Source organism: Mugil cephalus, chromosome 20 (assembly GCF_022458985.1).
Source record: "Mugil cephalus isolate CIBA_MC_2020 chromosome 20, CIBA_Mcephalus_1.1, whole genome shotgun sequence".
In the NCBI taxonomy this organism is placed as follows: Eukaryota; Metazoa; Chordata; class Actinopteri; order Mugiliformes; family Mugilidae; genus Mugil; species Mugil cephalus.
This window is the reverse complement of record NC_061789.1, coordinates 18,152,727-18,180,441: the sequence shown is the minus strand read 5'-3', so window position 1 is coordinate 18,180,441 and position 27,715 is coordinate 18,152,727. Positions and strand designations below refer to the sequence as shown.

Sequence of the window (27,715 nt, the reverse complement as noted above, 5' to 3'; positions counted from 1 at the left end):
TGACTTACAATTCAGCTTCACTGTGGTGGAAAGCTCTCAGACAGCAGCCAAAGTAGGAAAGGGTGGTCTTAAGTTGAACCAACAGATCCACTTGAACCCCAACCCCAGACATGAAGCACCCGCCCCACTGATTGAGTTCATCTCAAAGGCATCTCAGCTCAAAAGAACCAAGGAGGGAAAAAAGGAAAAGGAAAAAGGATTCTAATCTGTTTTCCACATGCAGATGAACGCATGCAATTTCAAATTCCAGATGTCAATTATATGTTTTATTTTCTATGAATGCGTGTGCAGAGGGAAGGGGCTGGTATGGAGAGGGGTTTTGGCAGACCCGTGGGCCGCTGCACGGGCCAAGAAGCTCTGCAGATGCAGCACAGGAAAAGAAAAACGACTCCTGACAATCCTTGAGTGAACCGAGATCAGCTGTAAAGCGGAAATGTAATGTCTGGGGCAGGCCAGGGCTGAGCTATCGTCAGCCAATAAGCAGGGGTTTTGTTCAGCTGGGTTACAGTATTGGCATCCCTGTACAGCTGTGTGAAAACATCTGCTCCCTCGCTTGTTATATGAACCATTTGGAAACAAACTGAAAGAAAAAGGAATCCAAAGAGTAGAATAACATGGAGCTTTGGATTTGGAGGGAACTTGCAGATTGCCGTATGTGTATGCATTTGAGTTTTTGAGTCTTAAATGCACCTTATCCAGTTCCTTTTCACTGTGATACTGATATTTTAGTTGTAAACACACAGAGGAGGAGTCAACCCGTTGGAGTTGACGCAATGTGAGAGCTGCTAAAACACAGTGAAAAGGATATAAATACAAAGAAGGGGCCTCGGATTGAGGTAAGATGTGTGCAAGGAGAGGAGGGAGGCACAGTGCAGGCCTACGCTTGAGCAAGACTACAACCAATCCAAAATTGTCTTAAACCTTTTGTAAACTGCAGCACCCATGAGGATTTGAGATACAAACCTGACACACTGTAGCAACTCGTTTGTATTTTCACTTTTTTTTTCTTCAAGGTTGACGGAAACGCATCCAAAAACAGAACTTTCTTCACACTTTTTATGCACTGTTAATATTCAAAGCATTGACAGAGGAATATACATACAATTTGGCACACATGGTTTGGACCAACAGAAAGACTTTATCACATTTATAAGGAGTGCAGGTTGGCAGGTCCCCACATAAAGTGTATGAGCTTTGAACTTTAAACCCTTGGATAACAAAACAAACCAACAAAAATATAAAGGAAAATTAAAATAACATAGTAAGTTGTTTTTTTTTCTTTTTTTTCCTTACTGAAAGCGTTTGTTTCTCACATGGCACTCGGAACAGAAGCACCGTCCACAGGTTCACAAAGGGAGCCCAGCAGATTAGAACAGAACACTAACCAGATGCTGACAGGACACAATCACTCCCCACACCAGCGTGGCGCTCGCACTCCAGCCCAGATCACTCCATCCTGTATCCTGCTCCACATTTTACTTCCCACAGTCAAGGATGGATGAATGCTTTGATTTTAGCTGCCACCCAGGAGAAGTTGGCCCAGGCAGGGACTGGATAGCAGAAAATGAGGGGACCTTTAGACAAGTGTGTGTGTGTGTGTGTGTGTGTGTGTGTGTGTGTGCGTGTGTGTGTGTGTGCCACCTGTGCTTTCAGCGAGCTTTCGCAGATACACTGGGAGTGGATGATGGGAAACAGGCTGTAAACCTGGAGCAAAATCAAAGCCTGCGTGGGACTGGAGTGCGACTGCCATGCTTGCAAGTGCATTAAGATCAGCGAGCAGAGTGCAAAATACTAATACCAACTGTCCTCATAACACAGGCCTCTTATCAGACAGGAGGGAAAGATAGAGTGAGAGGGGGGGGGCTTTTGGAGCTACATAATATTGTAGCGGAGTAGTGTAAGGGGGGAATGTGGCGGGGGTGAGGTGGGTGCTTTTGGAAACCTGACAAATGACCTGAGGACACACACACATCTTCACACACAATGGCACACCACACACAGCACATGAGGGAGGCCACTCATGCTAACACAACAACTTTTTTCTTTCTTTCTTTCTTTTTTTTTTTTTTTGGAAACATTTTGTTTTTGTTTTTTACAAAGTCACTAGTCACCATCTGAGTCTTAACACTGAGGCCGGACTCAGAGACAGGCAGCGAGGCAGGCAGGTGGGTAAATATCTACGTGTGTAAAGTGGGTGTTCTCACGCATGAAATATTTAGTCCGTCTACTCAGTCCAACCAGTAGGATCTACCAAGGGTTATCCTTACTGATATGATACCAGTGGGACAGAATTCATACCGTCCATTAGAGGGAGCGGTGAGCTATTTTAATAGCACACATTGTCAATATTAGATTTTAAATGGCAGACTCTCAGAAAAATAGGTTTCCTACAGTAACACAAGAAAGAAAACTGATTCGCCTCCTCATTTCAGAATCAGAAATTCTTAACACTTTTTGCACCTGTTGAAATATGATCGGCAGCACCGACTGTTGGCAAATATAGAGTTAGGAGAGCAGAGAAGAGAGACGCAGGGAGAGGGAGTCAGGGAAACAGACCACAGTGCCATCTCTGACGAGGCTGACGCCTGTTGCTATGCCGACCATAGAGAGGGAAATGGAAAGAGGAGGGCGAGAGAGACAGAGAGAGGGAGAGAGGGGGGAGAGTAAAGAGAATGGAGGGGAGGCAAAGTACGGACGCCAGCTTGAACCGAATTCTCCTCTCAGGTTGGGGTGATCGACGGGCGAGTGGCCGCTGTGAAAGGAGGAGAAAGCTACGGAATATGGGAGGAGGAATGCACAAAAAAGAAGTGGAATTCACCTTCTTAACTTGCTCATTTCAGAAGCGTCACTGTCTCAGCGCGACAGTGCCTCTTTCATCATTCAGAGTGTGTACGTTTGTGTGTGTGTGTGTGTGTGTGTGTGTCTGTGACTTGTTTGAACAGAAACAAATTCTCTCTTAATTGGCACCGGGCACTTCTTGCCAACAGTTGGTCAGCTAGAAAAATCTGTAACTAAGGAGGAGGAAGCTGAGCAATGATTCCTGCCTCCCCCATTCAATACTGCACAGAAAGGCTCATTATGAGGGAAATTCATATTCAAGCAAGTGCAAAACTGCAGCCACTCTTTTAACTTGGAAATTGGTGGGAACCAAATTCATTTTTCGGTTGTTTCATCTCGGCTCAGACTGAGACTGGTTTATCCGGGCTTTGACAAGATAAATGGTAACCGATGTCAGGCCTCGTAGCATTAACGCTATTGTCTGAGCAGTCAAACATCTTGATCAGAACCGTGATGCAACAATCTCAAAGGGAGGTGGAGCGCATCAGCCAATCGTAGGCATCTCTGACTCATCCTCGGTGACATAACTAAGCGTTGGACACCAAGAGAGCAGCGTGTGGGTGGGTGTGGTTCTCGTTTATCTGCCTGTCTTTGTGTCTGTCTGTGGGTCCGGCCCGTGGGTGGGTCGGGGTGGCGGTGTGAGAGGTGTGGGGAGGGGGGTGGGGTAGGGGGTGGGGGGGATTCAGCACAGTGAGGGGGGAAGTGGAGGTGGCAGGTGGAAGTCAGAGCAGAACAATTTAGCACAGTGGGAGTTGAGGTGCGGAGGGGCACGGGGTCGAGGGTGGGGCCGGAGTGCGAGCGGGGATAACGGTTGTCAAGGAAACAGTGATTAGCCCCAGGCCTGGACCATACCCACAATCCTCCATGGATCTCTTGTCGCTGTCATTCGGAATAGGAAACATCTTTCAAGGGTTGGAGGGTGTTTTCTGTTAATCTGGGGGGAGTTTGGAGCTTACAAGGCGTTATGCTTTTTTTTGTTTTGTTTTGTTTTCAGACAAACAGGAGAGGAGGGGGAAGATGGGAGGAGCGGGCCCGAGTAATCACTGACTTAAGAGGGGAGGTGAAAGTCTGACAAATGTGTGATCATTTTTTTAATCTATCCATCTAACTCCTTCCCATCCTTGCTTGTCCCCCCCACCCCATCCTTCTACATCGCCGTCCCCCACCCCACACCCTGCTCCCAGGACACAAACTCCCTGCTGGTCTGCTTGACTATCCATCCCTCCCTCTCACTTCTCCTCCTTCTTGGCTTCCTCCTTCTTCTCTTCCTCCTTCTTCTCCTCCTTCTTGGGCTCCTCCTTCTTCTTGTCGTCCTTCTTCTCCTCCTTCTTGCCATCGTCCTTCTTCTTGTCATCCTTCTTCTTGTCCTCCTTCTTCTTGTCCTCCTTCTTGTCCTCCTTCTTGGCCTCCTCCTTCTTCTCCTCCTCGGGCATCGGCTCCGTGGTGAGGATCACTTTGCCGATGTTGTTCCTCTCCTGCATCTTTCTCATGGCATCGCCCACCTGGACGGGAGACGGAGAGACAAAGGCAAATTACGTAAGGCAAGATGACAGGAAGAAATGTGACAGGAGCACTAGGAAGCTTTTGAAGGATGGTGCGAGCAGGGAGCGGTAGTAGCCGGTTTCTTTCACAGCAACATGTGCTTCTTTGCCTCCTGTGCCTCTCATCTTCCTTTTTCAAGCCACAGCTTAGAAGCAAATATTGCAGGCTTGCTCGTCAGCTATCCCTTTAATATACAGTATATGAGGAATTACATTTGTTTAGATGAGACTTTAATAATCTTCAAGAGGAAATTAAATTGTTGCAGCGGCACACAGCTGGTAAAAAGTGGCTGGAGTTAATAACGCATGCTGCAAACAGATATTTCCATTATTAGGGCGTATTCAGTATAAGCATAATGAAATATCTATAAATTTGCAAGAAACTGAGTAGACGATGAGCGGAGCTGTGACAGAAATCTTAATTTAATGTTCAAATACTGCAAAGAAATCTATTCCAGCCCATGTTTCCATTGCTCTGCACTGTAAATTAAAGCGAGTGGGAGGAAAAGTTGCTTATCTTCCTTCACATCTTGGAAAGCAAATTTGCCGTTTTGAGGTGTAGTCATTGTCACGTTACAGATGACGCAATCAACAGCGGCCTCACGTTTTTATCGCACTTCCACCGTGTACGATGGAGCTGCGGTTTTTAATTGCTGCACATAATTGTGGCGGGAGGCTTTGCCTTCCAGCGTACGGAGTGCGGGACGAAATCCAGAGTCCTTCATCTGTGCAGATGCATTCAAAAAAGTTTGACAGATATTTGGTAGAAATTCCATATTTGTGTTAATGCAGTTCAGGCAGGAAACACTGCACAGGGAGGCAACAGGAGAGAAATATCTAAACAAAGGCGAGAGGAAGTGTCATAACTCATCCGAGGGACTCCTTCGGCTCTTCACGCAAAAAGAGACAGACATTCACAAAAAAAAAACATTAAAACTGGACTGAAACCTGAAAATAGTGCAGTTCAGACTGTTGAAGCCTTAAGAGTAACAGTTACTTTCAGCAAGGTCCGTGCATTTTATGAAACTGATTTAAGAAAAGATTTCTTTACTGGCAAGTAAAAAACAAGGTTACAGTGACCTGTAAAATTTGGTAATGTTCACAAGGGGATGCTGTTTTACGACAGACTTGGAAAAATGTGAACATATCCGTGAAAAAGAGCTTTTGAGAACTCAGCCATACGTTTTACCGCAGGGGACACAGGCTGTTGTAATGACAACCCCCAAACTTCCTAGCAGTGATGGATTGACTGCCGACTCCAATCTATCATAAAGACGAGTGGAGAATCCCGTCCAGATCTGCCCCACCCTCCTCATGACCACTGAGCTCTGTCCACTGTCTGTTCCTTTCTCTCTATCACATCACCCTCCCTCCTTCCTCCAATCCCCCCCGTTTGTGCGAGGCGGGCAGACCACCTAACGACCAATGCCACGGCAACAGGGCCATCTCCTAGCAACGTAAAGCCTGGCTGAAACGTGGCCCTGACGATTCAGACACATGGGAAAGAGGGGGAGTGTGGGAGTTCGAAGTGGAGGGAGAGAGGAGAGGAAGGGGTGAGGAGGAGGAGGAGGAGGAGGAGAAGGAGGGAAGAAACTGGCATCCCTCGATTGAAGAACATGCACTGAAAGGGAGGGAGGGGTGAGTCGAGGAATTATAAGAATCATCTTCAATGTGAATGAAAGTCACAGCGAGAGGCTCTTTTGAAGACCCCACCCACTTCCACCCTTCACTGTCTAAGATCTGACAACCTAACTTGCTCCCGGGCATCTCAGACGAGAGTCTGCTATTTGTGGCATGACCATTAAGCTCCCAGGGATCAGTGCAGATGTGGATAATGAATCATGAGAGGCCACAGGATGAAGCATTTATGCTCATTTCCAAATATTACTCAAGCACGTACATTGATTAATGGAGCAAAAACTAGAAGTGCCAGAGGGGGAAGGGGGGTGATTAATAAGGGTCAAGGTTTGGCTTCCGTACCCAGGTCATAACGATTGACCAAGTATTAGACTGGATCAACCGAAAAGCTTCGTGTCTCCTACGAGCGGCAGCATTAGCGCAGACAGACATCAACCGAAAACTTCACGCCGTGATTTGCTCCGAGCCAGACTCAGATGCACCTTCTTCTCTCCTCTGTACAGACACACTCCTTCCATGTTTCTTTCTCATACATCAGGGCCCCTCCCTAAGACAGACGCACACACTGACTAAAGGATGTCACCATAGCAACAAGAGAGAAAGAGCAAAGAAGATACACTGTGAGGAGGAGAGAATACAGTGAGATAGAGTGAGACGGAGAGGGAGTCAATAACCTAAAGACAGAGAAAAAGAATCTGATATAAAGAGCGGACAGATGAAGAGGCAGAGAAAGAGCTTCAGATGGCAGAGAAAGACAGCGGGTGTTTCTATCTGGCCACAGTCACACAGCCCGAATACTGACCGGCACTGACTTTGACAACAGAGGATGTCAGCCTCTGACTCTCTCTTTCTATCTGTGTTTTCACACTCTCTATTCATATCTGTTAGCCGTGTTAATTTTGTCAGCAACAATCTCAGTCTGTCTGGCTGAGTGAGTTGTGCTAGAGGACACATAGGGCTTCTTGTGGACAAACTGTTGAATGTTAGGCTCATTGAATCAGGGCCACACCCATCTCCTGCAGATCATGACTGGGCTGTAGTCACATTGCATACAAATGCATGCAATTCAGGTGTAAATACAACCATGTCACAATGAATCATTCAAACTGAGGTGCACGGGGATGGATTTAGTCACATTAACAATCAGGGGAAATGACTCTGAAGTCCACACATGAAGCCCTTATAATGGAAACTCACTTTTGAGTTCAGAATCAGCCAAAAAAAGATTAAAACAAAGACATGCACAGTTCAAATTCCAGGCAAAGGAAATGTTTTGATGAATATATTTCTGACTGGAATGTCGGTTGTAGGGTGAATGATAACAACATGATCTTCTGTTGGTTAACCCAGCCACACTGAAGAAAAATGATAATCCGGGCGTAGGCCAGGAAAAAGACAGACACAAACCTGCTCAAGATGCCAAGTGGAGTCAATGCGAGGTTTGACCTTCCCCTGCTTGTAGAGATCCAGAATGGTGTTCATGGCCTGGCTGATGAGCTCCGTCTCCCCGTCCAGGTAGCCCAGGTGGAAGCCGCACACCGACTTGTTTCCCTGGATCAGGCTAAGTGTGTGGATGGAGAACTGGTGGTACCAGTTCTTGGCCACGGCGAGCAGATTCTTCTTCTGGCCCGCCAGCATGTTCGCCGCACCTGACACAGAAGGAAAGTGAAAGGACAGAAAGAGATTTAAGAGAAAGCCAAGGAAAAACTTCTGAACAGGTGAGTATCTTAATCTCAAAGTTTAATTAGTTCACTAGTGTAAACTCTGGTAAATTCACTGTCAGATTATCTTTATCTCCCACTTTATCCCTCTTTCCTCATTAGCTCTGACCTTATTTGCTCTTAGCCGATCTTCTCTCTTACTGGTGGAACAACCTCTCAGCGAATTGATGGAAAATGACTGACTAACATTTGATGATTATTTACTAAGGAAACCTGGCAAACATTGGCCTCTAACTGCTGCTGAAACATCAGAATGTGGTGTTTTGTCTGGTTTATGTCACGTGAACCTTGTATCATTGTATATTATTGTATACATATATATTGTGTATATATATATATATATATATATATATACTGCCTGTCTGTTCAGGTTTAATGTCACACCTCTGTCTCTCTAGATACTCACACTCTCACCTACACCTTCCACCTTAAAAACCTCTTTAGCACTTCAGCTGTAGCTGTCACCATATTGTCCTCCTATCCTCCCCTTCCTTGTGCACATAGTTGCCAGTGCTCTCGCTGTCTCTGTCTCTCTCTCGGGGGAAACAGGGGGCACAAAGCGTGCTCTGAGAGAAGAGAGGGGACCCGGGCTGCTACATTCAGACACATTCCAGGTTTCGTGCGGATAGAACGCCCATTGTTCCGCCACGCATACTTCTGACAGGCTGGAAGAGAAGCAGCGGGCAAAGAAGGATGGGGAGGCTGGGGTGGGGTGGGGTTGGGGTGGGGGCTGCCTATAGGGGTGAGAGAGGGTGAATGGGCGAGGGTGGAGGGCACCATGCTGAGTAGTAGGTTTCTGAGCGACATGCAAAGGCAAGGCCCTGTTCTCCGTGGATGCCGACCCCACCCACTGCATGTGCGCTGGTTCCAGATTGGCACTGCAACAGAGCGAGCGTAAAGCGCTTCCCACGGATGACACTAAGGACACGGACTTCTACTGAGAGGCCACACTGCCCACTACAACGCAGCTTTTCTCTGTGGAAAGTGCGGAACCCACAGCTATTTCATCTGTTCTATTGTCTAAATTTACTTACAGTTATCTTGAATATTTCATTTAAACCAACTAGAGCTTTTGAACTGCATTACACATGCAATATAACATGCAAACAGCTTATTAATAATTTTAATATATATATGTTAATATGTATGTATGACCCTCATGACAGCCACCAGCCAAAACGCATCAGTCTAATAAAGTTGTTCCATTAACTCCAAGTGCTGCTGGAGTCATAACAAATTCCTCCTCCATGCCATCAGAAATAAATTTTTTTCTACAGCAATATGTATGAATACTCTGTTAATGAAAGGAACAACAACTGTGACCTCAGCTATTAGCTAGCCTTGGCATTTAGCTTCAAGCTTAAAGAACCACATTTGTTAAAGGCGTCACATAAAAAGTTCTGGTACTTTTAAAAACTGAAAATCAGGGAATGCCTGGTTGGAGATTTTTTATATATATATATTTAATCCAGGGGGTATTTGCTTGAAAAAGCAGAGGAATTACTTCACTCCAGCAGATAAAAGGGACTCTGAATCTAACGCTGTGTGGAAAACTGATTCAGCTGGCAAGCATCCTTCCTTACTTCAGCAAATGTATTTATTGCTAACTATTTCTTCCCGTTTTCCCCAAGCAAGCACATCGACGGCTGTCTTGTGTCACTATACTATCTTTACTTACCATAGGTAATAAGTTTGCCCATGGGCTTCAGCAGGTTGTAGGCCTTGTGAGTGTCTGATCCTCCAAGAGGGTCCAGAATTATGTCCAGCCCTGGAGCAGAGGAGAAAAGAACGGGACAGTTATCACTGGTGTGAATTCGGAGAGCAGCCTGCCAAGTCTCCTCAGCAACCTCCTCTGCATGCCAAAGTTCACTAGGAGTAGTGAGCGCCGCCAAATTCTGCCCTGTTTACAAGAAAAGGAGCCCATACGTATCCCAAAACAGGAGAGGAGGAGAGTGGCATAAGATCCTGCTTGTTTTCTGTTTTTTCATTCTTGTCACTGATAAGATAAGAGGGATGAAATGTTGCTCCGTCACGTCAATTCCATTCCTAAGTGGACAGAATAACAAACCAACCTCTAACAGATGGCAAAGCACAACAACCTAACTATGAGGGCTTCTTTGTGGCTTATTAATGTCCAGCCATGTAGGCTCAGACTTAATGATGCTCCTCAGTGCCAGACGGGACTCCTCAAATTGGGCTGGCCCTCCTTGCTCTGCTAAGCCCTGGTTCTATTGATCGTGGGAGACTCACAGCAGGACTCTGACTTGACCACAGCACAGATGAATCGACAAAAGCCAAAGACAGAGAGAAAGGTAGTGAGCAGGGGCTGTACATCGATCCGGGCTTCTAATTAGATACATTCTGTCTAAAGTGTCAGTCCTCACTCTCGTCCTATCCGTCTCAGTAATGTCTGCCCGTCTCACTCACTCATGCCAGTTCGGAGAGAGGACTGCGAAATGAGCTTCGGAACACAGCAGTAGGCAAAATGTGAAACAGGAACTGGACATTGTTTAGTTTTTCTGAAAAGCTGCATTTTTTTTTTTTTTGTGCCCCTCGTAGGGAGTCCATTAACATAAAACTCTGTGGATACATTATTGGTTGTGGCGGGAGCCTCTGTTCGGTGAAATGAGTTTGCTTGGTAGGGATAATGACTCCCTACATGAGGTCAGCCTAGTGCACGCTGCATCCAGCTCCTCGGAGGAAATGCATGAAAATGATCTCATCTCACTGTAGTTTGTTCAACAGCGACCAACAAGCGCTGTCTTCGCTCCGTATTGCTTTGCGCAAGTGGGAATATATCTATCTGGATTATTTGCCTTATGAGACAATCTCAACGGGGAAAGTGTATCTTGCAGTAAAAACCTTTATTGGCAGCGTGGCTGGGCCAGTTATTTCCTGTTATTTATGATCATCACATGTCTCTGTACACACGCAGTTTGTTAGCTTTTTTCCAGAGGTTTCTCACCTTTTGGACTGATCTTGCGGACTTCCTCCACATAGTCCTTGGTGCGGTAGTCGATGGCATGCGTGACTCCGCCCTGGCTGATGGTCTCATGCTTGCTGGCCGACGCAGTGCCGAACACAGTCACATCCTTCACCGTGTTGCACAGCTGAGTGGCTGCAATGCCCACGCCACCTGGAGCAAGAGGAGAAAGGTTAATATGTAGATATGTGGAAACATACACAATCCGGTAATTGATCCTAATGAAAAGTCGTCTGGCAATGATTTAAGGCCGGCTGAGAATTTTGCTGTTCACGGCGACACAGCATGGAGCTCAGCTCTAAACAACCAAGCACCCAAGATTTCACATTCTGCGCATACTTTCTATGGCAGGTAAATGCGATTTGCGTTTTTTATTGTCCCAAACAAACAAGTCAGTAACAGGGTGAATGTGTTCAGCTCGGGGGTATGTAAGGAGCGCATTAAACACAGCACAATCACATTACCCCGGACGGCCTAGGGAGAATAGACGCCCACGCACAGATGCACAGACACACATTTCGAACTCTGGAGAAAGTAGCCATTGTAGCTGGAATGACACATCCCTGTTTCTGGTTCCCTTATTCAGGACAAATGCCACATAATAAGAAAAAATGCATTTCTATTTGTTAGGATAGGAGAACTGGATGATATGCTATCACAAATTACACGAACCTATAACTATGCCAGCTGAAAATGCACTGCATTGTCCAAGGTTTGAATATATGCATTTTTGCTCACTGTGTCTGAAAGCGCGCACATAGTTGCGGTAAAAGAGCCTCAGCCAGTGTTTGCTAAAGCAGCCAGAGCAAGGAGTAATAGGTTACTGATAAGAGGTGGCTTGTTTGAAATGGAGGCCGACTTGAAGACTTGAACTGAAAGGCACCCATAAAGGTCATTCATGCCTGACCAAGCAAGGAGTACATCTTATCTGATCCCAGTGCATAAAGCAACACAAAGCAACATGTGCATTTAAATAACATCCATTTTTAATGGGCATAGCCGGGCTGCCAGACATGCGGCGGACTTCGGAGTAAATGAATGATTCGCTCGCTCATGAAGCCACCTAAACTCAAGACTTCAGACAGAAAGGCGGGCACATGCGTGAGAAGGTTTTTACACATTTGCTTGGACCTCTTGGAAAAGTAACCAAATGGTGACATCTTTAATTTGGGAAATCATTCATTATTACCTTTATATTCTATGAATAACCACAGCATCAGAAATCTGCATTGCCTTCTATACACAGAATATGTATTGTGAAGAGAGGATACTGGGCACGATCTGACACTAAACTTAAAAAGTATTTGGCAAACTTAATAGTTTAAATTTAGTACAATTTCCTCCCAAACATCCGGCATATCACGCCTGACGCTACACCACGAAAAACCGCACTGACACCGGCCAAAGCATGAAACGTGATCTAATTCTAAGATTAGGACAGATTCAAATGATCTCTGACCAGGAGATTCACTACTGAGCCCGCCTTCCTTTTCTTTGTTACACAATTTGAGCCGACAAGAAAAGCTACGGCCAGAACCGTAATCATCTGAACGCACAAATCTTCAGTTCAGCGCAGAAATTCTCTCATAGTGTTCGTCTCGAGTCCACGTGAGATGAATGGAGCACTCCGCATTACTATAATCGCGCCTGCTGACACTCGGGGTAGAACTGATGAGAAAACAAATTCAAGGCTGTTGCTGTTGGATGTGAGCGCTGTCACTGCTGCGTTATAACAGCACCATCTCTCCTTGTCCTCAGCGAGGAACCAAGTTTGCGTTGCCAAGGAAACCTCGGCCAAATTGTCGGCAATGACTGAGCAAAGGGAGCCATTTTGTTTCCTTGACTGCTCCTGCTTTGGGCCTGTAAGAGTCATTTGATAGCAATCACAAGTTTTTCATCCGTTCATGTTGGACAGAGAATCGTTCCTCTTAGCTCGAATGAGCCACTTGGACGTGATAACGTGATATGCATTCTCATTCATCACGAACTTATATGGAAAATGTGTCGTCTTCTTCTTGCTTTTGACACGAATTGAGCGTTAGCAACAGTTTACGTGAGGTGGAAAGAAAAAAAAAAGCGAGAGGCTGTTGAATATGCACCGTCTGAGTGGGAGGTTTAAGAGCTGCTTTTACTAAATGTCTCTGTCACATAGTAGCAACCCTCTCACACAGGTGTTAAAAAGTGACAGGGTGATGCATGCATCCTTTAATCTCGCGTCTCACACACACACTCCCAGGCCGGCCTCACGTATTAATATTTAACTAGGGCTGCTGTCATAAAGCCAGTGATTTCCCTTCTGTTACAGCTTCGCGGAGTGAGTGAGCGATATGGAAACAGCAGCATCTTTCATATGTAATCATATTAAAAATTCATTTTTTTTTTAACTTTACTCTGTCAGTAATCTTTTGTGAGGGTACCAAAGAAGAAGAATGTACCTGTTCACAAATCCCACGAGTATAAACTCCTGATCGTCCATCACAAGACTGCTAAGCTGTGCCAAGAACCCCTTGCTGCACCCCTCACTTCACAAATACACACTCCCACACAGACACACGTCCATACATACGCACATCACACAGAGGAGAGGAGCAGGGCTGCTCCCTCCCAGAATGGCCGCTCCTCTTCGTAAATATAGTAAATTAAAATGTTAAGTTTACATTAACCTAATGTTTTTCAGTTCCTGCTTTTTTCCTGATTTTGAATTTCATCCTACACATCTATGTTTTTAGAGTGGAATAAACTTTCTCGGTGGATTGGACAGAGTGTGATTTAAGGCCAGCCACAAACACTAGCCCACTGCTCAGGGAAGAGCAAGAAGCTTAAGCAAATTCTTCCAGCTAACTGCATTTGTTCTGCTCAAGATTCAATTAAGCTGTTTACACTTGGAATCTGTAAGTATGTCAAAAAGCGTCCATCTATCTATTTTGTTTTTGTCTCCTTCTGGAGAAACTGGATACACAGGAGGGGTTTTGTCTTTCCCCTGAATCCTTACATTCTCCCATTTTGGCTCAAATTGCGCTTGGCTTCCATAAAATGCCTGTTAGGAGAGAAGAGGAATTTTCCCCAAAACACAGAGGAATCCAGGCTGACACTGAGGCCACTATTATTGCTCCACACCCCACAGATCAACAGCCAGGGGTGGGTGGGGACATCTGAGCTGTTTATCATATTATACAAATAAAAAAAAATGACATCTGCCTCCTCCTCGTCTCTCAATCTAGTTACGTCCTCCTTATCAGCCTGGGTTCCTTATCAAAAACAAGACAACGAAAGACTGTGATATTCTCAGGTGCAAGCAGGGGGAGGGGGGACGGATGGTCTCCATATGGTTACTGTCCACACTATAAAATGACTGGTCCCTTGTTCCTCCGTGTTTTTTCTTCTTTGATAGTGTGCATGTTTCTGCACATTTCCTCAAGGACTTGTGTATTTCTTAACCCGTCATTAGTTTGCGGCGGCAGTGGCTACGAAAGAATGAAACTCAAGTGTGGACGCAAGCATCTCTTTTTACCCAAACTCGCCGTGGCAGCGTTACAATATCAACAAGCCGAGCCGGATAAATGAGCATTTTATTGCTGCTCGAATAACAGAGTTCAGATTTGAGTCCTGTAACGATGGTAGGAGCTGCGGTTTGCTGTTTCTGAACACGCATTACACTGAATTATGTAACCTTGGCGTTTTTCTGCTATGACTGTGTGTGTGCGTGTGTGCGCTTGAAGAGCAGTTTATTGTGCTCTCTCTGATAGTGGATTTCTCCATGTAGCAAAGAGGAAGCCCATTTTTAGTTACTGGGTGAGTGAAAGAAAAACAACATCCTTAGCTAATGTACGCTTTCCTGAATAAGGTTTCTCACAGTGTGAACACTAAAACAACATGAAGAGAATGTAATGTACATGTCAGACGCAAAATACGTCTTGAAGGTTTCCTTCCTGGCATAAACCTGCCTGCAAAAATGAAACAAAAGCCGGTGCACGCCATCAAAATGTCCACATAAACGCGTACAAACACATGAACAGGTGTCCCGAAATAGGTTTCACATACACCTGTGGTAGTGGTTTGGTGGGGGCGGGTGGGGTCATTCGCCAACGGCTGCAGCAGCAAGAGCGCGAGCAAGGGATGTGATTGGCGGGTTAGATCAGAGGTTGCCCTGGTTTCCCTCTCCTATCAGTGCAGCTGATCTGCCGCCGGCGATGCCAGGCCTGGGGAACGCAGAGACGGTTCAACCACGCAGCCCCGACTCCCGCTTAGTGGTCAGAGCGAATTAGCATTCTCCAAACTAGGGTAAGACCTCCTGAGCAGACAGACTGGTAGGAGAGGAGAGGAAAATATTTTCATGGCATGGACTATCATCACAGCTTCCAGGAACAACAGATCTACAAAAGCAAGAGATGTAAGTACAGATGAGCTGAAGCTGAAACGGCAAGGGACTTTGTTAGCTTGTAAATAATGAATGAGGACAATAATCTTGGAGGGAGTCCTGGGACGAATGAGACACAAAAAAAATCTCTATATCTTTCCTTAAAACTCACAAAACAATAACTTTTTGTCTGTCGTTTATCAAACCCATCTGGAAATCAACTGCGCACAGAGGGCTCATACGCCCGAGGCCTCGCCTGCAGGTTTGACAGCAGTCATGGAGATCTACACGAGGATTCTCATTCAGGAGGCCCAAGAGATCCAGCCACCTGTTCCACTCACTTTAATCATTTAGAGCACATTTAGAGTACGCGACGCCACACGTCTGCTGTTCCTCACAAATGCAACAAATATTACTTGGTTCCACCAAAAAGCTCTATGGGAGCTTAAATGGGTGTCCTATTTCACTGTATTACTACTACCACAAACCCAAACGCTCTTACAACTGGTTCTAGACGGATGGATGTGAATAAAAGTCCTTTCCACGTTTTTCACCACAGAGAATGTGACTGACAGATAGAGTGCTTGTAAGTCCAAGATTCTGTCGTGTTTGATTCTTTCTTTAAAAGCCACTGGAAAAGTCTAAAGTAACATACTGTGTGAGTAGAAAGGTCATCTATAGATAGGCAAGAAATGTGTCTGAAAGCTCAACATTTTGTTGTTCAGGCAAAAGTGAGTAAGAAAGTAAGAAACTTTGAGCGTTTCAAACGATTTTACTTTCATATACTTGGGAAAATGTTCTGGTGAACTCACCACCTGTAGCCCACTTTTTATTTTTAATTCATTTTTATTTTACAGCTGGATTCGCGCCTCTACATCTGACAGCAAATACGACTTATTTGCCTCACGTCGATGAACGAGGAACAATGAAGATCAAAAGAAAACTTCAGTATATTTCAGTAAAAATCACATCCAGAACCAGAGACTGAGCTCTACGGATTACTGTTAACAAGGATTTAACTCGTCGGCTGCGACTACTTGTCGTCCACCTCTCTGAGGGTTCGATTAAATCTACATCTGCAGCAGCTGGAAGCCCCTCACTTCAAGCCTTCCCAGCTAATGCTTAGGTTCACCTGGTGTAACTCTATCCTAACGCAGACAATCCAGGAAGAAGCAGCTGCAGAAGCCAGCGTAATTGACTGGAGGGAAAAATAAAATCTTGCACACAGACCTCAAACACACTGCTGTGGAGCTTTATGAGAGAAGATGATTGATAACATGTGTTATTTAGCAGGCCAAGGCACCTTACGCTGCAATTAGTGAGTGTGTTCCGAGCGTAGGGGAATATCCAGTTGGAATTCTTGCGGAGTTCTTGCCAAAATGTCCCAAAGTCTTGACATGCAAGAGGAGATGGCTGAAGCTTGAAGTAAAATCAACTAAAAAAAGTGCATGATACACACTCCGACAGCACCACCTAATTCCTATTATGAATTCCTCATCAGCAACACAATGCGTGGTAATTAATTCTGGCTCGCAGTCACTCAAAGGCTCATAAATAAAACAGAGGTAGACGTCATCATTGGAAGCGGTTTAGCCCCATATGTATGCAGGAATGTGTAGTGTGGGTGTGGTGACGGGGTGGCTGGCCAGGGTTCATAAACATTAGGACCGGTTCAGGCAGAGGTCAGAGGAAAGGCCGTTGGCCGGGCGCAGTGGAAGACCCACGAGATGCGTTCAAATGTCACCGGACTCCTCCTCACCCACCCAGGCCCTCTGGGGGAAAACGAGAGGGGAAACGTGTACGCGTTCCCCCCGATGACGAGGAATAGAGCGCGGATATGGAGAGGTCACGCAGGGGGAGCGGAGGATACGGAGGGCCAGAGGGGGAGGAGGACAACGGAGGATGCAGATGTGCGGTGTGGTGGAGAAGAGAGGCACGATGGGAGGAAATACAACAAGCTATTGTTTGGAGAGAAAGGACAGGAGCGGACCCACGAGAGAGGCAGCTGAGGACTATTCACCAGAGCTGACTTACACACACACACACACACACACACACACACACACACACACACATAAAGACATGACTGACTGATGGAGTCTAAACAGCAGTCCGACATTCCTAACTGGTCATCTGATCCTGATGGGCTAAGGTCGCCATACTTTGGAGGAAATGATGCCCTTTATGTTGATGCGACACAACCTGGAGATGGCTATCCATCATCCCTCTGTTAATACCTACCTTCAACAATAAAACATACAATCACTGTGTGGTTAATGCGAACATCCACAAAGTTATTTCTGTCCAAAAACTGGAAACAGGACAAAAGAGCGTCGTGGGCTCAGTCCAAAGGTAACCAAATCCATCAATCAAAATCTCTTAAGATCACACGTTTTGTTTGTTTAATCTTGACAAGTGTAAATATGACGAGTCACCTTTTTACCGGGGGTTATGCGCCAGACTACTTCTTGGCAGGCGCGGCCAACTTCCTGAATTCTCTGCTAATGCTGGATTTAGTTTCATATTTACCGAGCAGATCTTATTATCTAACTCTTGGCAAAGAAGCAAAAAATAATATCGCCTCAAAATGTTAATATTTACTTAATATTACTTTATATTTTAGGGCTTGTGTTTACTTCAGATTGCAATTGTGCTGTTTTTGTCCTCTAATCTCACTGTATTAAAGTAAAACCCACATTTGCATTTATTAAAGTGATTCAGAATGTTAGCAGCTATTCCGTACAGCTGGGCAGAAACGCTGCTACCTGATGAAGGTGATATCATTAGATTATCACTACATTTTATAATCAGTTCAGGACAAATTATCAGAATGCTCCAGGAGCTCCAGGGACGCATAGATCTAAAGGTAATTCAAGAAGTCTAATTATTTTCCATAAACAATTGCATCCACGGATTAAATTCTTATTATTAGAATAAACACGTCAGCTATGAGATAAGTCAGCAGAAGATGAACCCCTCAAGGCTTTGCTTACTAGAAAGACATCCTGAAAAGATCAAAAGATCTGTGCCAATGGAAGAAAATTAATCTTTTCTGTGATAAGGAGCCATTTATTAAGGCACTGAATGAAAATAACTCTGGTTTAAATCATAATTACCACCATACCCTGTGACTTGCGGGTGAAAAACAAATTAGGATCTTCTGTACTGCTGCTACTCCTTGGCTGCCCCAATTAATCTCATGTTAAAGCTCACTCTTTTCTCGACATAAACTGATCTAAGAGGAATGCAGGGTTGCGCAGGCATGTCTGTCACACAACATCACTGCTGTTACACAGTTTACAGCGCACATGTATGCAATCGTCAGCTGCAAGGTCTTGTGAGACGGTCTATTGAGTTGAAGCAGAGCCATTTAACCACATGTGTAATTCTGCATGTGGCTCAATGGGGTGTTCACTGAAGCTGCGGGCTGAGTTGTAGCACAGCACTTCTACTTAGACACTGTTTCGTAAGTGAAATACAAACCACGTTCTGTATTTTAATGTGCTGCGTAGAATTTATTTATCAGTTCTTGGGAAAACTTTCAAAATGAAAATGTGGAATTTCAGCCGTGGAAACAGTGGCGGTGTTCCACATCGCCATGTGACGCTCCACGGTCAAATGAATGATGTTCCGAGTAAGGCGGAGGTTAGTCTGAAGTAATCTCAGAGACAAACCAGACTCCTTAAAGCGATTCACAGAATTCATTTATGTAAGATAATAGAAGGCCGTTGTAAATGTTTGAGTTGTGCTCCCTTTACTAATATCACGGGATCTGGAATCTCAAGTAAACACTGCTTTTTTTTTAAGACAAAATGAGACTGATGTAGTCAGATTAATGTACATTACCACAGAGCTAAGAGAGATGGTTATGCAATGAATGCATACTTAAGGGAGCCAGAAGTATATTCACTAGCTCAGGGGTCTTCAAAGTTTTTCAGGCAAAGGACCCCCTGACAGATTAATTAGGGCCCCCCTTCATATTATATGTGTTCTATATTAAACTATTCATAAACATAGATTGTTATTATCATTTTACATTCAGTATTACCAAAATATGTTTGATTCATGATAATGTGTAATAAAAAATAAAATGTGGGGGAAACAAAAAAAATATATGAAAAATGTTTAATCAATCAAAGATTTTGCGACGCCCCTGCAGTACCTCTATGGACCCCCTGTTGAAGACCTACAAACTAAGAAGCAGAGCTTCACATTTATAGTATTTTATCAATTTAAATGTCAGAATTTGTGTTTGCTATATAAATAAAATAGGGATTTCAAAACAAAATACATAAAAAATAAATACTAAGAGGTACATGCAACCCCGGCTGCAATTTCCTTCACAATATTGTTTTTTTTTTTTAATTAAAAGCAGAAATAGACACAATCACGAGTCTGTCTCTCTCACCTCCCCTCTACAGCCGCGTCACAGCAGACACCTTTGATCTCACTAATCAGAGAACACCGCAAACAATTTTTGACAGACTCAGGAGCGGGGACCTCCCACCCTCCCCCCTCCACACACGCCCAGCATCCAGCACCACGTGAGCCGTGCAGCCCCACAACGCGGGGAGACGGCGTTCAGACGAGGACGTGCACGTCCATCGCGCCGGTAACACCGTATTCACAAACTACTAATGCAAAGAGAGGTCTCAGCAGAGCGGGGCTGTACTGCGTACAGTGTAGTAATTATTTACACATACAGAGAATGACAGAGTGTCGGCAAGACTGCTCAGCGAATGTTTTTGTCATAGGCTCGGCAATGTGCTTTTACAATCCTGATGTCCGGACAGCTGGCGAGCCAGGGCTGGCAGCCTGCCCGTGAGAAACCAGAGACGCCGCCTCAAACCAAACCAGCAGAGAAAAGTGTCTTACACCACACTTCCACAGCATTCCTCCTATAGCGAACATACTCTGAGAAGAACTCTGGCAGTCAGTGTGTGTGTTCACAAGGGTGAGTGACATCAACTGGAGGATTTGGGATTCCTGCGTAGCCCACCAGTCCCACAACTATGAGCCTACTAGCTATCATCCAGCTCTACGCAGTTTAGTGTTCGTCTTGCGAATTTGAGGATTTTTTGCGTAAAATGTCAAGGGATACATCCACCTGTGCTGGAAGTGTCCCAATTCTCTTTTGTCATGTTTTTTTTTTTTTTGTATCTCAGAGGGAAAACAGGCCAAGGTTTCATTACGTGCTCTACTTCTCTGATCAGTCCACACCCACACCGTGTCCCAAATGCAGAAGGAATCCCTTTCTGGTTCCCTGTGCACAATAAAAGCGGGAATGAGAGGAAAAGGGAGAGCTGTACGCCGGGAGACAGCGAGGGAGAAAGAGCAGGGGGACAGTTTCTTTTGGCTAAAGCTCGCCCTCCCCCCACCCCCATTTTCTCCAGCTGGCCAAGTTGTGTAAACTCGGCAAAATCCACCGAGGCTCGGTGCATCACACCCCAAAACAGGTGCTTTTAGTCCCCGGGTCCCTGTCTCTCTCCCGCCAACTCACTCCGAACCTCGGCCTCGCGCTCCAGGTGGCAGGTGCTCCAGTGTTAGTGCAGTCCTGGAGAGAGCAAAACACTGAGCCATATCTTAAACAAATGAAGAGCGGGACCCCTTCCAACAACCATAATTCATATAGGAGAGGAATGCATAAACAGAGGGCGCAGGGAAGGACGACGTCTGGTTCCGAAAATATTCAAGGGTGTTTTCCTTAACGCCATTTCACGAGCTATGTACAGTTGCTCTTGAGTTTCTGCTCAAGAGGTTGATCTTATGATCCTAAAGCCAAGTTCTCAGCTGTAGGATCACGCCAGCTATTTGCACTAAGAGTGAAACGCATGCACCCATTCAAAGCCACAACCGCACTCAGTCAATTATTAATCTATCTACACTGACTCACACACGAAACTAAGAAAGTAAGTGGACTTATTCACAGGCTCAGTCTGACACATCTTCACACATGCTCTGTCGTACCTGCGGCGGCATGGATGAGGACGCTCTGGTTGGGCCGCAGGTTGCCAAAGTCAAACAGCATCATGTAGGCGGTGATGTAGTTGACGGGGAGGGCCGCCGCCTCCTCAAAACTCATCCCCTCTGGGATGAGGAAGGTGTGGCTCGCCGGCACCGTGGCCACCTCCTGCCACAGCCCGAAGCGGTTCAGCACCATCACCTTATCACCAACCTGGAACAGACGGGAAAGAAGGCATGAGCTGACGAAATAAAGCAAAGGGCTCTCGGTCTTCCCATTGTTTGGTGTGAAACCAAAGTGCTCTTACGCAGTAATTCTCAAGGAGGGCACTGCTGTAATGGATTCAAATTCATGCACATATTGAGATATGTAAATAGAACACATGGGTGAATCCACGTGAACCTGAACCTGAAAGTATTGCTCAAACTTTTTTTTTTGTCTAAGTGTCAATCTGCTATACAGGAGCAGCATTATAGGTATGAAGACTGCTTCTAAAATCATTCTTGGAGCTCTGGGGTTGCCGCTCAGGCCACGTCCTGCCATTGGAACTTCCTGCTTTCTTGGGTGCACTGTGAATTATGCAACGGAACAGTAAGACTGAGGTTTATTGTTTTTGCACCAGCAGACCTGCAAACATGCAACCACCTCTTCCACCACAACCTCAGAGAGTTCATTCTCAAAGAAAGCAAGCAAACAAGGAAAAAAAAATATGACCCACAGCAGGGTAAGAATAGTAACCAGAGCTGCTTTGACTTAGACAAAAACAGAGAGACAGGAAAAGAACCAGGGCAGAAAATGAAGTGGATCATGTAAGATGCAACAGGAATACTGCCAAAATAGAGAGCTGTTTCTCAACTTGTAATGGAGCTGCGTGCACGGCTAAAGGTCTGGTTTGCTTAGGTTTGTTTCTTGATATTTTATTAACTACATTGATGCTTATGCACAACAGTGGAGATGATAGAACACATAATCAGGTTTTTAGCTATTTCAAGACTTCCCTATGCTTGAAATGCTCGAGCATGAAACGTACTGCATGTCCTGATCTCCATCTCATCCTTCTCTGTTCTCTGTCTATCCTTATCAAAGCAGGACCCCCCCTCCCATTCACAACTGTCCCTTCCCAGAAGAATGAGCCACGATATAAACTTCCCAAGCAGCGCCTGAACTAACCAATCAGGTGGAGCTCACTCGAGGGACACAGGAAACAGAGACGACCGCGGCATTATAATTCTCTTCCTGTTTTCTTCCTCCCCCTTATCCACTCCTCGCGACACAGCTCTCCCTCCCTCCCTCCCCGTTTCCATTCTCTTCACTTTTTCTCTTCCCTTCTTTCTCTTTCACTTCCTGACTCCTTTTCCTCTTACAACTTTAGAACATCTTCCTTCCCCCTTCTCCAATCTCTCCCGTCTCATCCTGTCTGTGTCTTCTTCAACGGCCCCTCTTACATACCTAAGCCCTCATCTTCTTCCGTCTCATTCTGCCTTTGCCATCCTCTCCCTTTTTTTTTTCTCCCTGGTGAGGAGTGTCCCGTATCCCCTCTTTCTCATCAGCGAGACAGGACAATGGGGCCCATCTTCTCCCCTGGCTTCTCTCCACTCATCAGAGGCCTTGCCAGATTCTTCCCCATGGCTGAGCATAAGACAAGCTCTCTCCTCCTGGGAACAAACCCTCTCCACCCGGGCCTCTCTAATGGTCTGGAGGGAGCCATGCGCCTCGCTGTCTATCCACTCCAATTAGAGAGATCTCCCTTTCTCTTTCTCTTTTCATACTCTCATCTTTCTGTCTGACGCCGAGTCATTTAGCGGATTTCAAACTTTCATTCATCTCCATCTCTTTTTACTTCCCTGCTGCTGCAGCCTTTAAACTCATCAACCTCACTGGCGTAATTGGGGGTACAGTGTGGTACAAATCGATACGCGGGGGAGTTCAGCCTCTCACAGGAAACGAGCATGACTCACGAATTCATACGCGACTGCAGCTATTCTTCCGTGCCCATGCGTGGCATGTGAGTTTCTGTCAGTCACACAGAAGCTGGGTAGGAACATTCAAGGCCAAGTAAACAACCCTTGTGACACTTCTGTTACAACATCTTCGCAGTGTGACACAGGCTCTGCTGGGCACATCAAATATAGCCACATTTGGGGTCAGGAGTGCGGGGGCCACTGAACAAAGACACGTCCAGTTAACTGTACATGAATGGACTTAATCAGATGGTGATTCAATTTTGGGGTATGCAGAGGCCTCCAAGTCAGCTGCTTCGTGGCCTGGAGTTTTGATGATTTCAGCAGAAAAAGATTCAAATCAGGTAAAACAGACGAGAACAAAAATTCTGATGATAGTTCCTGAGTCAGGCCAAGGCAAAGGATGAAGGTTAAATGTACCCACACCCACGCAGCTCACACGGCTGCTGTAAATATAATTAAAAGGAAACACAACACCTCCGCCGTGCCAGCGTAGGTGGCGCTGCGCTTAACACAGTTTGTGTGGTGTTGAGATAAAGGCCACGCCCAGGCCCGCGCACAGCACACACGCTGCCTATTGCACTCTGCCCCAGTCACTGATCACATCATCCATCACCTTGCGTTTGCGGCCGGATTAATAAACTTTTGGAGCCTCAGAAATTTCTAGAACTGAAAAAAAATCAAACACAGAAAGCTTATCTTTTTGGCAGCAATTTCTGAGAAGCCAAGAGAATGAAGGCGTGGCGCGCATGATAGAAGGATCCACTGATATTGAAATGGTCAAAGTACAAATCAAGAGAGGAATCAAGAGACGAAAGAAGCTATAGATGGGGGAGGGAAGGTTTGATGGAGGAAATACCAGACTGACAATGTGAGCCAGAGAGAGGTAATTAATAACATATGGGTCAGATCCTACCAAAACTTACCAAGGGAGAACATTTTTTTTCAAAGGCATGCCTGGAGAGAAAAAAAAAGTGCTGATGTTTGGCGTCAGGGGAGCTTCAGTGTGACTTGTGATATTTCCGCTCCCCCCTCGCTCACTCGCTGCTGCACTTTTCCCCACACTCCCACTTAGGTCATATCAGGTGAATTAACTGTAGTATTAAATCACTCAACTTTACTATCCCTCCCAGGGATGTTTGTATTGCAGCGGTTATTGACTGTGCGAGACGTGCAGCGGAGAATAAATGAGTAATAGAAAAGCCGGCAAGAATCAAAACAATAAGGAGGCATAAACAGAGAAGTTGTCACAGCACAAGCTTGAAATGAGTTTACTTAAAGAACACAGCTATTTTCTTAAACCCAAAAGGAAATCTCGACTGTTATTTTATCACAAGAAATATTGTTCATATAAAAATAATAACTGTACCTCGGCCTGTTTGAGAGCATTACAGACCATATGATTTTCTATCCTATTAAAATGACATAAAGATTAAATAAAAATCAATCACATTTTACTTAGCCACTGATGTTTACGTTGCATTATCTAATTAAAAGGCATTATGTGTTCACAGCTTTGTGTACATGGCATGCAGAGCAAACACTCAGACACACCCACCATTGTAAGTCTTTGTGTGCTCATGTGTATGTGAGAGGGATGCAGAGATAGATAGGCAGACAGAAAAAAAAAAGAAATACCGACTGATGCCCCCCCCCCCCCCCCCTCCACCCAAAAAGAAAAGAAATCTGTGCCATCAAGGTCAGCACATTCCTTCTGAGTTGGCTGCCAGAAGATCTCAGAGATCTCCATCCATTAGGAAGATTGGCTCTTAATTCTGCAAGCTAAAGGCCGCTGGATGTGTGGCGACAAGCTGCGTGTTTCTGCATCTGCGTGTGGTTTGTGACCTTTAAATCCAATCAACATCACTGACAATGTGGAAAGAAGCAATAAAGTATTCTGGAAACACGAGGGTCTTAACCTTTGATGTCTGGCTGCTGCCGGCTGACCCATCACCAATGAATTAATCATCTCCCCGTTACAGTGCAGAGAGTCCTCGTCCACGAGCAGTGGATATACTTTACAGACATATGTGCCACTCCCAGTCAGATGCACAGATTCTGCTCTTGCGCCACACTGTGTTATCCACAGATTTTCAACTGGACGATGTGAGAATATGTGGTACTCTTACAACAAACAGCGTGAGTCATCGGTGTGTAACATTTGGATTTTGTAGTTTAATTGCCTCTCAAAGGCGTTACCGTGGTGATGCCAGGCGGCCAGGAGACCAGGACAGACATATAGGCCTGTGACTCATCATGCAATGCAAGAAAGATATAATCCTCTCGTAATCACCGCATCATTCTTCGCGGTTGGGCATTAAAAAAAAGACTCTTATTTTATCATGTTTAATTGGGGCTGAACTTTGATCTTGGTCTGTGGATGATTGTAAATATTGCATATTACATATTTTCTGAACATATCAGAGGCCATGCACTATCTGCTGACAAAGGGGGCGAGTGGACCCATTCCCCTCAGCATGCTGTGTGTTGCGTCGCGCCTCGCCCTTTCCATTTGGTGCGCTTGTGCGCCACCGCCGCTCCCGGTAACAAAAGGCGTCGGTGACTCCGGTTTCTGTCACCGGTGTCAAGTCACATTATTAACAGTGGTGTATTTTTTTCACGCCTTTCAAAATAAAATCCATTGTTAATTAGAAAATACGTCAGGCAAAGTAACGGACGCAGTAGTGGATGGTGTCCAAATAGACGTCTTGTAATTGTCATCTAAAACGTTAGAATATTTGCAGAGCTGAATCCAGAGAAGAGGCAGAAAGAGACACCACTGCAGACATGGCTCAGCCGTTTTTAAAAATCACAAATTTCGTACAGTGAATAGGCAAATTTAAACTTCAGAACTCTACCATCTTCATATGTACTCGACCTTTTCTGCGTTTTAATATCCGACATGCATTTTCATTTCGCTTCTTTCCCCTGCTTAAACACAAAGAAGTCACAGGCAAGCGTCCACTGCTTTCATTTTGAAGGCAGAGCGCTCTCATTTCCGGTCTCATCGCCGCTATCTCTGGCTAACTTGACGCAACGCTCCGCACCTTGGCGCACATCACAGCGCAAGAGAGCGTAGGTGCACTGGTGCAGCAAGGGTGGAGAGCATCCCACAGACTTGCGTTGATTTATTTAGGTTTAGATTTTTTTTAACAAGCATGTTCATCGTGACCGGTGAAATTAATCTCAGAAACTGTTCTGTACTTTGAGTCGCTCGGTCTGAGCGCGCGCAGGCAGCGCAATAAGAAAAGGGGAGACAAGAGGGGCGACGCCTGCTGCTGCTGCTGCCTCTGCTGCTTGCATTGTACTCAACTTGTGCCATTTACCCACGCACTTTGGGCTTCTCACAGAACTCAAATCCAACCTGTGCAAACCAGCACACTTTATTGCTTTCAACTTCTGTACAGCACACGCGGTCTCCTTTTTACGCACAGTAGACATAATGAATAAGAGCTCTATCATAAATCCGCGTTATAACGCCCCATTTTATGTGTTAACTGCCCGAGTTAACGGCATATTGGCATTCAATTCATTCATTAAATCATAAAACTGTTTAACACATTGTACAGCACCACCACATTGCCTGAGCAGCAAGCAACGCGTGACACGCCCATATCCAGATGTAGCTGTTCAGAATCAAAACGAAGCAACTACAATCATTCTAACAATAAAAACAGCCAATTCTAGTCTTGTGTGACAGTGTAAAGGCTGAGTGCCTGGGGGGGCTTACTTTTCTGTCCGTTACTTCTTCTCCTACAGCCTCCACCACTCCGGAGCACTCCATTCCCGGGGTAACCGGCGGAGATGGCAGCCGATCGTACAGCCCCTGTCTGGCCATCAAGTCCGCGAAGTTGAGCCCACAAGCCTTGACGCGCACCAAGACCTCGCCAGCCTTGAGCGCCGGCTTGCCCTTCTTCACCTGCAGCTTGACTTTATCATAGCCTCCGTAGCCGGTGAGCACCAGAGCGCGGTAGGTAAACGTCTCCTCCTCGGGGACCTTCTCGGTGGTCGCCGCAGGGGTGGCCGCTGCCTCCGCGGCGCCTTCGGGTGCGGACTCCGTCTTGGGTGGCTCGGCTTTGGGCTCTTCGTTGGGTTTGGTCTCCTGTTTCTGGTCCACGGCGTTTTGCTGCTGGGCAGGTGCGTCCTCTCCAGACATTGTGCAGGGTGCTGCGAGACGGTGATGAGTTTAGAAATGCACTTTTCGCTACTTGTGCCTTTATTGCCGTGGACGGGCGCGTCGTCTGCTGCGTAAGCTTGGCTTGCAAATAAAACAAGTATGAGAGTCTGAGTGCGTCTTTTTCAGCAGTCTTGCACGGAGACACAAACCTAGACAAAGTGGGCTGATCAGTGGCCAGTAGCTGTCAACGCCGCGCTCTGACAGAGACTGTGAGTGGGACGAGACAGAGGCAGGCTGGAAAACGCGGAGCGCAGAAGAAAGCCATGGATTGGCTTGTGTGATTGGATGGATTTGGCTGTTTGGGTAGGGCTATAAAATAAGCCTATATTGCACCAAGCAGAGGAGTAGCTTACAAGAAATATCCATTAATGCTGGAAGGCAAATAAAGTTTTTTTTAAAAAAACGCTTTCAAACTCCCCTCAATAGCCCGTCTGTTCATTTCTGCGACTTTAAGGCATGGTTGGAGAAAAGAAGTAGGGTGTTATACACAGAAACACTAAAACTACAGCCCCTAAAACATTATTTTAGGACTGATGA

The 27,715-nt window shown here is 45.6% G+C and overlaps 1 protein-coding gene across 1 annotated transcript; it reads right to left on the bottom strand.

The window, feature by feature from the left end:
• Window positions 1-676: 676 nt before the first annotated feature.
• On the bottom strand, window positions 677-27,391 carry vat1 (vesicle amine transport 1). The gene is made up of 6 exons (XM_047570790.1): window positions 26,732-27,391; window positions 21,046-21,253; window positions 10,704-10,874; window positions 9,417-9,506; window positions 7,425-7,666; window positions 677-4,340 (listed from the first exon to the last, which is right to left on the bottom strand). The coding sequence occupies exons 1-6, from the start codon at window positions 27,155-27,157 to the stop codon at window positions 4,068-4,070; spliced, it is 1,410 nt and encodes a 469-aa protein (XP_047426746.1). The 5' UTR covers window positions 27,158-27,391; the 3' UTR covers window positions 677-4,067.
• Window positions 27,392-27,715: the final 324 nt, after the last annotated feature.